Below are 14,363 nucleotides of genomic sequence, written 5' to 3' on the forward strand. Positions count from 1 at the left end.
AAACCTGAACAGACTGCGAGTTACTCGTAGGCTGTTCTGGTTTTATGCTGTTTGCACTTAGCCATTTCACTTTGCGTCTGAGTGGGAAGGGTTAACTGGATTAGAATTTATTGCATATTTTCATGGTTTCAAATAAGATTTGGGCCTTGCTTTCAGAAAACCTGGTTTAATGGATGTGTGTTAAGTGTAGTTCCAGAATAGCCAGTGCAGTCCACACATGCTAATCAGGGATATCACTTTCCTCATTTTTGCTAATGAGAGATATCCTTTAAATGAAGGGTACCATAAAAGTGGATTGTCGTCCCATATAAGCCTGTGCAAACTGCACAGGCTAATCAGGGATTACACTTTACGCACATATAATAAGCACAGATTTCCAATAGCAAGGCTCATACAGTTTGTGCACATGTTACACAAGTTTAGTTATTGTATTTAACAAAAATGTCTTGTCCTCTAAGTAATGTAACACTCCATTATCCCTTTTCCACTTATATACGTATTTTCACGCATTTGTAGCCCCTAAGAAAGTTATATTTAATTTAAGAACTTTCTTACTAGATTCAAGTTTTTAAGGCTTCATCTCTAAACCCAAGATACTGATGAGCAGCAAACAGCATAAAATCTGAACAGCCTGCAAGTTACTCGCAGGCTGTTCTGGTTTTATGCTGGTTGCAAAAGCCATTTTTAGCTCGACTATTATATATGAAATATATATAGTGGAGCTATCCTACTCACCCGGCGTCGGCGTTGCCGTTCCCGTTGGCGTTTGCGTTCAAATGTTAAAGTTTGCGTACTACCCCAAATATTTTCAATGTCCTTTGACATATTGCTTTCATATTTTGCATACTTGTTTACCAACATGACCCCAACCTATAAACAAGAGCAGACAACTCTATGAAGCATTTTGTAATAATTATGGCCCCTTTTCCACTTAGAATATGCAGCAATTGTTAAAGTTTGCGTACTACCCCAAATATTTCCTATGTCCCTTGACATATTACTTTCATATTTTGCATACTTGTTAACCATCATGACCCCAATCTATAAACAAGAGCAGACAACTGTTTCAAGCATTTTGACAGAATTATTGCCCCTTTTATACTTAGAATATGCATATTATTGATAAATCTATGTTAACGTTTGCATACTACCCAAAATATTTCCTGTGTGCCTTGAAATATTGCTTTAATATCTTGCATACTTGTTTTCCAACATGACCCCAACCTATAAACAAGAGCAGACAACTGTAATAAGCATTTTGACAGAATTATGGCCCCTTTTATACTTAGAATATGCATATTATTGATAAATCTATGTTAAAGTTTGACAAAACCACACTTACCTGACATACCACAATGCACTCCACCCAAACCATCCCCCACCCCACGCCCCCCGCCCCCCCCCAAAAAAAAAAACAATTTAGTTTTTCTTATTTTTGAAAGATCTATTATTTAATGATCACACACCCACATTATACCCCCCTCCCTCTCCATGCTGGCTTACGTTATACTGTCAAGCACTCGAATAGCCGAGCGCGCTGTCCTCTGACAGCTCTTGTTACTTTGCTTCTTATGGGGTAAAGGGTTATACAGACATTTGCCATTTGAGCTTAAACATTTCACTGATATCTTGTTTTTTACAGACTCGTTCACGAGTGCAGTCCAACGCCAGATACACGGTGTCCAAACTGAACTTTGTTGATCTGGCGGGCAGTGAAAGACTTGGAAAAACTAAGGTATGTTTTTTCATGAAATTTTCGTTCTAGGAAAAGTGAGCTTAACGCATGTGTGTAAAGTGTCATCCCAGATTTGCTTGTTCGGTCCGCACAGGCTTATCAGGAACGACACTTTCTGCTTTTATGGATTTTTGTTCTAATGTGGTCTCTCCTTAGTGAAAATCCTGTTAAGATGGAAAGTGTCCTCCCTGATTAACCTGTGGGGACTGCATAGGCTAATCTAGCTTCTCTTTACTCACATGCATTAAGCCCGGTTTTCCCAAAACGAGTTTCATTAGGTGTCTGGTAATTAAGAAGGCTATTACCTTATCCCCACACAGGTAGTTTGAGATGTGCTATAGTAGAGTCAGTCTGTAGGTTAGTTGGTTAAGCAGTCTATATAAAGTGTTGTAAGTTTATGGAGCAAACTACTTCAACATATATGTATCTGAGTCTGAAGGGATATCCCAACAAAAGTCTGAGGGGGGAAACCCAGCAAGAATCTGAGGGGAAAACCCAGCAACAGTCTCAGGGCAAAACCCAGCAAGAGTCTAAGGGGAAAACCCAGCAAGTGTCTGAGGGGAAAACCCAGCAAGAGTCTGAGGGGAAAACCCAGCAAGAGTCTGAGGGGGAAACCCAGCAAGAGTCTGAGGGGAAAACCCAGCAAGAGTCTGAGGGGAAAACCCAGCAAGAGTCTGAGGGAAAAACCCAGCAAGTGTCTGAGGGGAAAACCCAGCAAGAGGCCATAATATATAAAGGTGTCCTATTTTTAGTCTGAGGGGAAAACCCAGCAAGATGACATTATATCAAGGTGTTCTATACTTAGTCTGAAGAGGATCCCTAGCAAGAGGCAATTTATATCAACATTATGATTTTCTATTTTTAGTCTGAGGGGAAAACCCAGCAAGAGGCCATGTATATCAACAAGTCATTGACCTTCCTGGAGCAAGTGATTGTGGCATTGGCAGACCGCCGCCGAGAACACATTCCATTCAGACAGTCCAAGCTGACACACTGTCTCAAAGACTCCATTGGAGGCAGCAGCAACACGCTTTTGGTCGCCAACATATGGGGTGAGGCAGGGCAGGTGGAAGAAACGGTGAGTAACTACATAGACCTTTTTGTGGCCATTTTGGGAAAAATGCAATTTGGGGATTTGGGATTTTTTTGCGCAAAAAGTCCACTGATTTGGGGAAACATATTTAATATAATCTTTATAATCATTCAAATTATAAGAATAAAATCATAAAAGCAATATTTTATATCGAAATAATTTTTCAAATTGCAGTCTTCTTAGCTGGGGCTGGGGTCATTTGAAAGAACAAAAATAAATAAGTCATGCTCTGGAAAAATGGGGCTTAGTTCATGTGCATAAAGTGATGTCCCAGTCTGTGCCTATGACACTGTCCGCTTTTATGACATTTTTGTTCAAAAGAATTCTACTCTAAACAAAAATCCAGTCTAACAGGAAAGTGTTGTACAAGTTTAGTCTGTGCAGACTTTATGCACACGCATTAAGACCCCTTTTCCAGAAAGCTGCTTGAATATTTGTTGGAAGTATTTGAGTTCAAGAAATGTCAGTGTAAATTAACCACACAGAAAATGACCATCAATAATTTTGTTAGCTCAGCTGTTTTCTGCGAAAACCCGAGGTTTTGTCATAGCCAGCTCGTCGTCCGCCGTCCCCATCGCGCTTAACCCTTACCATTGGCTCTAAAAAGAAGGTGCTTCCACCTTCAACTGTGAAACTTCATATGTAGCTGCACCTTGATGAGTTCTACACGCCACACCCATTTTTGGGTCACTAGGTCAAAGGTCAAGGTCACTTCTGACAAGCTTTTATTTATTCAAAACTGCACCCTCAGCGAACTACAGATCCTTCCCTTTCTAAAAATGGATGTACTCAATATGAAATGTTTGTATGTATTTATTACATTTGTAAATGTACCTCATTTTAAGAATGAAATGCGTTTTAAGAAAGTTAATTATGATGATTATTTCTTTTCAGGTGTCAACAATGCGGTTTGCCATCAGAATGATGTGTGTGTCCAGCGAACCCACAATCAATGAAGTGTACGACCCTGCAGTAAGTTGTAGTAATATTCTGGTATCATGTCAGCCGTGGTCTGGGAAAACTGGGCTTAATGCATGTGCAGGCTAATCAGGGACAACACTTCCCGCTTGTATGGATTTTTTTATAAAAGAAAGTGTTGTTACTGATTAGCCTGTGCAGACTGCAGATGCATTAAGTCCATTAGCCTGTGCAGACTGCAGATGCATTAAGTCCATTAGCCTGTGCAGACTGCAGATGCATTAAGTCCATTAGCCTGTGCAGACTGCAGATGCATTAAGTCCATTAGCCTGTGCAGACTGCAGATGCATTAAGTCAAATTTTATCAGAACGTGACTTGCATCATTGGGTTTCATGTAATAGACATTTTTTGTTTGCCCCAACTTAAAAATTTTCCATAACTTTTGCATTATTGAATATAGCAACTTCATATTTGGCATGCATGTGTATCTCATGGAGCTGCACATTTTGAGTGGTGAAAGGTCAAGGTCATCCTTCAAGGTCAAAGTTCAAAAAAACAAATCCAAGGGAAGTAATAAGCTTTTAAGGGAGATAATTATCTGATAGATTTTTTTTTAAATAAATCAAAGCAGCGCAGTAGGGGACATAGTGTTTCTGACATTTCTTGTTAATTCTGGTTTTGTGAATGCAGGGTGGCAGTAACACCTTTTTGTGTAGACAATAGCTCGACAATTTCTTGTAAATAAATAAATAATAATAAATATTTAGAAAAGTGTAAGCTGAGAAAAATCATGTTTAAGTTTGTTTTCGCAAACTTGTTAAGACCATACTTCAGTTTCGCTCCTTCAGTTCTACTTTGATACTAGGTTTTTGTTTAGTCATTGTGTCGATATAATGCATGTTCTTTGATATGCAGAAGTTTTAATCACACTCAAAACTAATGTTAAATCAGTTATATTCATGTTAGAGGTATATTTGTTGTCCCCTACCGGTTTCACCGGAGGGGACTTATGGTTTTCGCTCTGTGTGTCTGTATTTTTTCATGAAACTTGAAAGATGGATAGATGGCAATATGGACATTATGCACGTCATTTCATTTTGTTCCTTTGTCAAAAATTCTGGTTGCTATGGCAACAAATAGACTAGAAATACTGCTGAAAAGGGTGGTTTTCTGGATCCTGCGATAACTTTTAAAGTTCTTCATATTTTTTCATGAAACATGGATAGATGGCAATATGGACATTATGCACGTCATTTCATTTTGTTCCTATGTCAAAAATTCTGGTTGCTATGGCAACAAATAAAAAAAATAAAAAAAAATTCTGACAATGGTAGGGGACATATATTGCTTGGCAATAGTGTTGTTGATATTGGGGTTGACTGATTGAAGATCTCAATAAATAATTTTGTTGTTGTTGTTTTTTACGCTGTTGTATTTATGCCCAAGTCAGAAACCCACAAATTTGAGCTTCCTGGAAAAAGTCTTCTTTTTTTTTAAACCACAAAATGTCATGCCAATGACTATAAATGATTTTACCAGTTCTGTTTTTCTATTTGACAGGTTTTGGTGAAGAAATTACAGAAAGAGATCAACCACTTGAAGAATGAGTTGGCGATGCATGACACATTGGTAAGTACCAGTTTCTTACCTGATGAACATCATTGGACAAAGTAACCATCAGTAGCCAATTGGACAAACTTTGAAGTAACCATCAGTAGCCAATTGGACAAACTTTGAAATAACCATCAGTAGCCAATTGGACAAACTTTGAAGTAACCATCAGTAGCCAATTGGACTAACTTTGAAGTAATCATCAGTAGCCAATTGGACAAACTTTGAAATAACCATCAGTAGCCAATTGGACAAACTTTGAAATAACCATCAGTAGCCAATTGGACAAACTTTGAAATAACCATCAGTAGCCAATTTGGCTGTAGATTAGGCTGCTGGCAATTATATATTAGAATTCTACTAAAGCAATTTTATGGGTATTATTTTTTGCCATGAAAATATACCAAGAACATGGCATTGCATTTGATATATTTGACAGCGGTTTTCTTTATAGCAGGTGAAAAGCAATGTTCATACATAATTTACCCCTGTGATAGTGTATGAATAACAGATATAAACCCTTTGCTATTGTATAAGTAACAGTTATATGTTGATCTCGCAACTAGAAATTGATTTTCATTATTACTATTGGGGGGAGGAGGAATGTGTGAAATACACAGAAGAATTATGTATTTGTTACACAAAGGTTTAATGTTATTACACAATTCTTTACTTTCTTGTGAAAAATAGAAGATATTTCAAATTTATGTTAGTTAAATAATGGAGAAACCTCTATTTGATCCTGATGAGTGTGGACTTTACTATCTGAACATCAAGGTAAAATTTGAAATGAGTAGAAAATGAACAATATTAAAATGAATGCAAACATGGGAGCATTGGAATTGGGTTGTGGTTTCATTACAAACAAATAATTCATAAATAATAATTGAAATATCTTATAGTTTTGGTGATGTTCAAAGAATAACAGAAACAGAAATAGTCAGTTTTGTCGGTATTTGTGCAAATTTGTAAAATATATAGGATTATTGTTGGATAGGAGCCAGGCTGTGGAAAAACAGGGCTTAATGCAGATGCGAAATTTACTTCTCAGATTAACATATGCAGTCTGCATAAGCTAATCAAGGACAAAACAATTCACTTAGATTTGATTTGTATAGAAGAGACTTCCTTTAAACACACAAATTGATAAAAGCAGAAGGGGTTTTCCTGTGTGAACAATGCAGGCTAACTGGGACGACACTTTAAACGCAATAATTAATCCTCATTTTCTTACAACAAGGTTAAAAGTTACCATATTCTCACTGAGCTGTCATAGTGGGGGAGTGTATGTGTGCATCAGTCAATCAATCAAAGGTCAAATTTGTGCATGATACAGCTTTACAATGGGCGGGACATGTTGACCAGGCGTGTACTGGTAGCTTAGAAGAAAATGTCTCGGAAGAAGCACTGTCATTGAACACCATTTTAAATTTAGACGTGCTCTGGGAAAATGGGTCTTAATTCACATGTGTAAAGTGTCATCCCACAGGCTTATCTTGGATGACCCTTTCCACCCATCATGATTTTCGATTAGAAGACACTTTCTTTAAACAAAAAACGGGAATATTTCATCCCTGATAAGCCTGTGTGTTAAGCTCGTGCGTTAAACTCCATTTTCCTACAGCAAGGCTCAATTATTTTATAACCAGTTTGATAATCAGAAATATTCTTCTGCCTGTTTTTCAGACAAATCGTTCTCTGATTACGTATGATCCGCTCTCTGAACAACAGAAGTTTGAGATACGGCAACAGGTCCGCAGATATGTGGCTGGAAACTTGGATGAAATTGACGTAAGTGATAAGAAAAACTATTGCTGTAAAATTATTGTGATACAGATGTTTAATACTCCAATATTTTGGTGATGTGATTGCGGTGATGATGTTGCTGGTAATAATAGTGGTAAAGAATGTTATTTCAATGGTGGTGGTTGTGATGATGATCATTATTATGATTGTGATGATGAAGATGATGATGATGATAATATTGATAATGATTATCATCATGACCATAGTGATGATGATGATGATGTTGATGATGATGGTGAAGAAGAAGAAGATGATGATGATGATGATTTTTTTATATACATATCATATAAACATCTGGTAGTGCTGGTTCAAATGTGTTTTTTCATCATTTGTCATGTGTTCTGGCTAAATGCCAGGGGGTTTCAATAACAATCTTTGCATGTTTATGAAGTCTTATATAAAAATTGTTTATGAAATAAATTGCTACATACATTATCCTCCAATCTTATGACTGTTTGTGTTTGTTTTGTATTTATGATTTGTATTTTTGATGTTTTTTTTTGGTTTTTGATACAATTAGATACAAGTACTTAAAATTAGGATTAGATACAGGATGAGTTCATGATTGAAGCAGTGGTATATTACTTGTATTGAAAAGACTGTGCAGTTGTTTAACCCATTTATGCAAAGTGGACTCTCCCATCCTTCTAAATTGGATCAATTTATTTCCAAAATTAGGGATGTCTAGTATATTTATTTCTATATTTAAAATATTTCTTACAGAAATTCCTTTAAGCAAACAGCACAGACCCTGATGAGACGCCGCATTATGCGGCGTCTCATCTGGGTCTACGCTGTTTGCCAAGGCCTTTTTTCTAGACGCTAGGCATAAATGGGTTAATTGAATACTCGTTCAGTCAGATAAATATTGACGATTTGAGTGTTTCATGTAATGTAATATCAAACTGCAACCGTTCTAAAATTGCAAAGGCAAATGATTGTTCTTGTTAGTGTATGTAAAGAACAATGTTGTATTTGTTTCAGTTCAACAAGATTTTTTTACTCAAGATAATTCAGTATTGTAAGCAATGTGATACTATATTTATATAGAAATAGATGATAGTGTTGTTGTTTTTTAATGTAGATCTTGATAATGTTATTGTGTGATCATTTTGGTTTTTGAAATTTGCTTCAAAACTCGAAATCCTTGCTTTAAATGAGGTGTCTTGCTTGTAAACCAAGGGAAAACTTGTTGCTTAATGTTTCAGTATCTGAATGTGAATTCCTTGCATTTTCAGGTGATAAACTTACGGCAGATTCAAGGAACTTTCGAGGCATTTAGAGACATTTACCAGTAAGTTGTTACTTATCTGCTATAAAAAATGCAGTGAGGATTCTCTTTTATATAACATAAACACATTTGGTATCAGACAGACTGACATTTTTTACTGGCCTATTAAAATATTCCACTCACCAATTTATTGGCATCTTTTGGGTCGTTGTATATGAGACTCATTCTGGGAAAACTGGGCTTAATGCATGTGCGTAAAGTGTCGTCCAAGAATAGCCTGTAAAATCTGCACCAGCGTATCAGGAACAACACTTTCAGCTTTTAAGGTATTTTTCATTGGAAGGGGTCTCATCTTGGTGAAAAATCAGTTTAGGCGGAAAAGTGTTGTCCCTGATTAGCCTTTGCAGACAGAACAGGCTAATCAGGGAAGCCACTTAACGCATGTATGCATTTAGCCACTTTGCCCAGGAACAAGATTTATGAGATTACTGGCAAAGGCCCATAACTCTAGCAATCATCTTTGCAGCATGCAGCCTTATTACCTATTTTTGTTTTACTGAAACAATCAGGTTTCTAATTACTGTTCAAAGTGCATTTCTGTGTGAAGACTTTTATCCAGATATCCAGTTGAGAGATGTTGGGTCAGTGTGTAGGTGAACTGACAAAGCCCTATAAATCTTAAAATTCTGTTGGAATAGTCAAACGTGTTTTTCTGAGAGGGCCGAAGTTGTTCTTTTGCAATTTGCTTTATAATTGATCAGAAGAATACATACCTTGTTGTTTCGAAAACTTTATTTCACTTGTTTAATTTTGTTGATGGTTGCATGCAATACTAGTGTAAGTGTGCTTACATGCCTATGACAGATACACTAGTTTACTTTTATACATTGCTCTGTGTTACTTACACCTTGCTCTGTGTTTCTTACACCTTGCTCTTTTTGTCTGACACCCAGCTCTGTTATTCTCACTCATTGCTCTGTGTTTTCAGACACCTTGCTCTGTGTATCTCACACTTTGCTCTGTGTTTCTCAAACCTTGCTCTGTGTTTCTCACACCCTGCTCTGTGTTTTCAGACAAATGGAGAAGGACATTGAGGAAAGGCTGAGACAGAAGTACGCTTTGATTGACCGCACTGACCCGTCAGCAATCCAGGCAGCCCAGCAGGTAACAGTCATTTATAGACCACTTTTAATAGTGCATGAGCCTTGCTCAGGGGGCAAAGAACACATTTATTTCGTCAGACAAAGTGTAAGTTAATAATGTCACACAGATATCCAACATGGTGTCAAAAATGGCTGCCAAGATGGCCGCCAAAACATATTTATGATCATTACTATGTTACTTTCCACTCAATTTTAGATCTATATTTTGGTGTCTATAGATAGGTTTCAGTGGGCAAAGAACACATTAACGTCATCAGACATTTTTTATAAGTTTATTATATATCACTCAAATCCAAAATGTCCGCCAAGATGGCGGTCAAAACCTATTTATGATAATAAAATATGACTATGTAACTGTCCAATCAAATTTGATTAATTTGGTGTCCATACCCAGGTTTCAGGGAGAAAAGAACACACAAATATCACATTTATATCATCATACAAAATGTAAGCTAATTATGTTACACAAACATCCAACACGGCGACCAAAATGGCCATTAACACAATACGAAGGACTACAGGTCCATAACTTGTTACTTAAAGGTTATGGTTGTTATGTAAAATGCCATAGTTTAAGAGACATTATCATTAAGCAGTTGAATAATCATAAACTCCAATTTATGACATTTGGAGGAGAGAATGAACTAGCACATGACTTCAAAATAGGATCTGGTTTTACTAACTTCTGTAGACTTAATTGTTTACCGTTGCTGAAAATCATTGAATATTAATTACAGCCTGAATAAGCATGAGTTCTTCCAAAAGATTAATATAATACACTTTGTGTTCCTTTGACAATTTATTTACATCAAAGCAGAAGTAGATAGTCTTATTGTCCCTTTCGGAGTAATGCAGGATCTAGATGAGCAAATCTGTATCCTCGCCCTACAACTGTGTGGTGCTACGACGGGATCATTATACTGTTTTTTTTAACAATTTCAACGTCTGCATCCGCTGAAGACAGAACAATATAGCATCCGATTTAAGGCAGAGTCGTGCTGATCAGAGCAATCATGCCGGCCGTGTTTCTGTCACGAGACAAAAAAAATCTTCCTTTTGTACATGAGCATTTTGTTTCTTTGCCTAAACTCACAATATGATTCACGTTTGTTTCATCGTCTCCGGTGCGTGTTGTCTTTGTTATAATGACCGTCTTCGTAGCCATCGAATCCCACTGTCGCTTGTACGTAATGCATTTTCTATGAATCTACATAAGACTCGGCTATTGCGCTATATAAGTCGCCCATCTCCATGGTCAAGGATTCAGAAAAGTGCCACCCTCATGCATCTGTATCATGAATACAGTTCATCTCAGCCTCACACGATTTTTACATCACCAGAAAACTCTGGAACAGAAGAGCAGGATAAAAAGCACGGTCAGAAGCGATATTAACAGCCAAGCTATTCCCAAGAGCTTTGGCTCTGTATTTTCTCGTGAATTTATAAGCAAAGACCGAGTTTCCTATGATATCTCTTATGATCGTTTTCCAAAATGCCTCAACTGCATGAACATTTACATCTGACCCAGCCACTATCTTATTGACCATGTTTCTCAGAGTAGGGTTAGCTGTGTATGGAGAGCAGGTTGTAATCTGTGTCTGCATTTTCTCTAGATCAAGAGAATCCCCTTTGATGCACGCCTCAGTTGAATCTTTGTGTTGTGGAATTGAAGTATAGGTCAGATCTGTGAAATCCTGCATCCCACTGTTGTGCTCGGATGATGCAGATAGGGTCCAAGGGGGTTGCATTTACTCGGAAATTTCACTGCCGCGAGTTAGACCACATGTGCTCTATAAACACATCATCAATGTGTGCTCAATGACAAGATCACGTCCTAGCCCAGCATAGCATTGATGGCTCCTACAAACAACGTGAAAACCAATACTGAACTTTTGATAAACGTCTGGGTGCGTTTTCTCTAGGTCGCTTATTTGCAGCAAAGATGGATAGCAAATCGGGCAATGCCTGCTAATGCATCAGCCAACACTCAGTACGATATGCTTGTATGCTTCCTGGGTCATTTCGGCTGTAAGCTGGCTGTGTATGCCCTTTTCAACAAGAAGATGGTCCCGTGAAGCCCTCTGGACAAATTTTCGTGTCACAATATGCACAATTTGCGCATTTTCTCTATAGACTGCCACAAGTATGTTTTTGAGAGCGGTTTCTGCCATGAGGGATCCTTTGCCCCCCCCCCCCCCTGCAAGCTCATATGTTTTTAAAACATCCCAAATTTTAATCAACACTTTAAACTTCTTTGTTGCGCATCAGTGACGATTTCGGCAGCCTTCCAATACAAGGGTTGGTCAAACGTTACAACAATGGTGTGAAGGTTGTGGCAAGGTTGCAAACAAACGCTTATGTTGACAGAATGCACGCTTTGTCCCCATTGTACATATTAATCATAGGCACGAATTTGAATGACAATTGCAGCCCTGATTACTGTATTTTCTGATTCAAGATACGCATCATTCCCTGCAAATTCAGTGTTGCCTGAAGCTGAAAAATATCGATCCTCTTGTCCAAATCCAAAAATCACGGCAGGTCCAAACTATGGCGTTTCACATAACAAGCATCACGTCAAAAGTAATGGACTTGTGGTCCTTCGTTTTGTGTCGTTTGACGCCATGTGAGATTTCAGTGTAACATAATACACTTAAACTATGCCTGACAATCGTAATGTGATCTTTGCCCCTCGAAACTTCGGTATAGACACCAAAATCATCAATTGTGAAAGTAACAAAGGTATGATCATTAATAGATTCACGTGGCCATATTGGAGGCCATTTTGGACGCCATGTTGGATTTGTGTTTAATATAATAAACTTAAACTATGTCTGATGATCTCTTATGTGCTCTTTGCCCCTTGAAACCTATGTATAGCCACCAAAATAATCAAATTTGAGTGGATATTTACATAGTTATGATCATTAATAGGTTTGGCGGCCATCTTGGTGGCCATTTTAGACGCCATTTTGGATTTGTGTTTACTATTGTAAACTTAAACAATGTCTGATGATCTTTATGTATTCTTTGCCCCTTGAAACCTAGGTATAGACACCAAATTCATCAAATTTTAGTGGATAGTTAGATAGTTATGACCATTAATATGTTTTGGTGGCCATTTTGTCGGCCATTTTGGACGCCATATTGGATTTGTGTGTAATATAATAAACTTTAACAATGTATGATGATCTTAATGTGTTTTTGCCCCTTTAAACCTATGTATAGCCACCAACCTAATCAAATTTGAGTGGATATTTACATAGTCATGATCATTTATAGGTTTAGCGGCCATCTTGGTGGCCATTTTAGACGCCATTTTGGATTTGTGTTTACTATTGTAAACTTAAACAATGTCTGATGATCTTTATGTATTCTTTGCCACTTGAAACCTAGGTATAGACACCAAATTCATCAAATTTTAGTGGATAGTTATGACCATTAATATGTTTTGGTGGCCATTTTGTCGGCCATTTTGGACGCCATGTTGGATTTGTGTGTAATATAATAAACTTTAACAATGTATGATGATCTTAATGTGTTTTTGCTCCTTTAAACCTATGTATAGCCACCAAAATAATCAAATTTGAGTGGATATTTACATAGTCATGATCATTTATAGGTTTTGATGGCCATCTTGGAGGCCATTTTGGCCGCCATGTTGGATTTATGTGTACTATTGTAAACTTAAACAATGTCTGATGATCTTTATGTGTTCTTTGCCCCTTGAAACTTAGGTATAGACAACACATTCATAAAATTTGATTGTATAGTTACATACTTATGATCATTAATAGGTAATTGCCGGCCATCTTGGCGGTCATCTTGAAAAAAAATAAATTCCGGGGGTCCGATTGTGGTAAACTTTGGATATGTGTTAAAAGACCTTCTACCCTACCAGAATCAGTTAAAATACCCTTTGTAGCAATTTTTTGGTGGATGAAGGTATTACTTCATATATTGACCGTACTAGTACTTCTTGCTAAAAACAGAGTATTGGCGGCCATCTTGAAAAAATGCCACCATTTTGATTTTTCAAGTGGCTAATGTGCTTTTTGAAGAAAGGGGTACCTAAAGGTAATGTATGCTAAGTTTCATGCTTGCATCACTAAGTGAACGATTTTTTTAATAATCAGCGCAGCTAGTACTTGTGATTGTAAATATAATTGTCATATGTCTTACTTTAATATCACATATAAGCCCTGCTCTGCAAAAACGGGCCTTAATGCATGTGCACAAAGTTTCGTTCCATATTAGCCTGTGCGGACTGCACAGGATAATTGGGGACAACATTAGACGCACATGCATTGACCAATGTTATGCCAAATATTTTTTATTTTATTTCACACAGCTGAGTCAATGGTTGTTTTACAATATCATGTATTGATTTATTACCATGGTTACAGTCGTCATCAGAGAGAACGTTTTCAGGCATTTCTGCTCAAAGCAAGTCCACCAGTGAACATTCAAACGCAGTCGAAGACAATGAAGTAGTACCACAAGACATATTTTTCAGTGTTGTATTGCTTGCTATTTTACAAAGTTTGGAGCAGAATATGCTATTAATAATGAATGAAGACATCCTTAGAATAAAATATTAGTTTATATTAGCCTCATTTTGGGAAAACTGGGCTTAATGCATACACATCAAATATTGTCCTAGATTAGCCTGTGCAGTCCACAACAGCTTATCAGGGATAACACTTTGCCTAAAATGGATTTTTGTTTAGAGGAGACTTCATTTAAACAAACAATTCCATAAAAGCAGAAAGTGTTGTCCCTGATTTGTCTATGACACTTAACGC

At 37.2% G+C, this 14,363-nt stretch overlaps 1 protein-coding gene across 2 annotated transcripts in view; it reads left to right on the plus strand.

Moving 5' to 3' along the window:
- Window positions 1-14,363, plus strand: part of LOC127857843 (kinesin-like protein KIF9) — a 31,301-nt gene that overhangs the window by 6,552 nt on the left and 10,386 nt on the right. For both annotated transcript variants that reach the window (XM_052394529.1, XM_052394530.1), the window contains exons 7-13: window positions 1,643-1,735; window positions 2,601-2,813; window positions 3,723-3,800; window positions 5,308-5,376; window positions 7,045-7,149; window positions 8,403-8,458; window positions 9,469-9,559. In XM_052394529.1, coding sequence (XP_052250489.1) covers window positions 1,643-1,735; window positions 2,601-2,813; window positions 3,723-3,800; window positions 5,308-5,376; window positions 7,045-7,149; window positions 8,403-8,458; window positions 9,469-9,559 — 705 coding nt within the window. The remainder of the gene's footprint in view (window positions 1-1,642; window positions 1,736-2,600; window positions 2,814-3,722; window positions 3,801-5,307; window positions 5,377-7,044; window positions 7,150-8,402; window positions 8,459-9,468; window positions 9,560-14,363) is intronic.

This window comes from Dreissena polymorpha, chromosome 14 (assembly GCF_020536995.1).
Source record: "Dreissena polymorpha isolate Duluth1 chromosome 14, UMN_Dpol_1.0, whole genome shotgun sequence".
NCBI lineage: Eukaryota > Metazoa > Mollusca > Bivalvia > Myida > Dreissenidae > Dreissena > Dreissena polymorpha.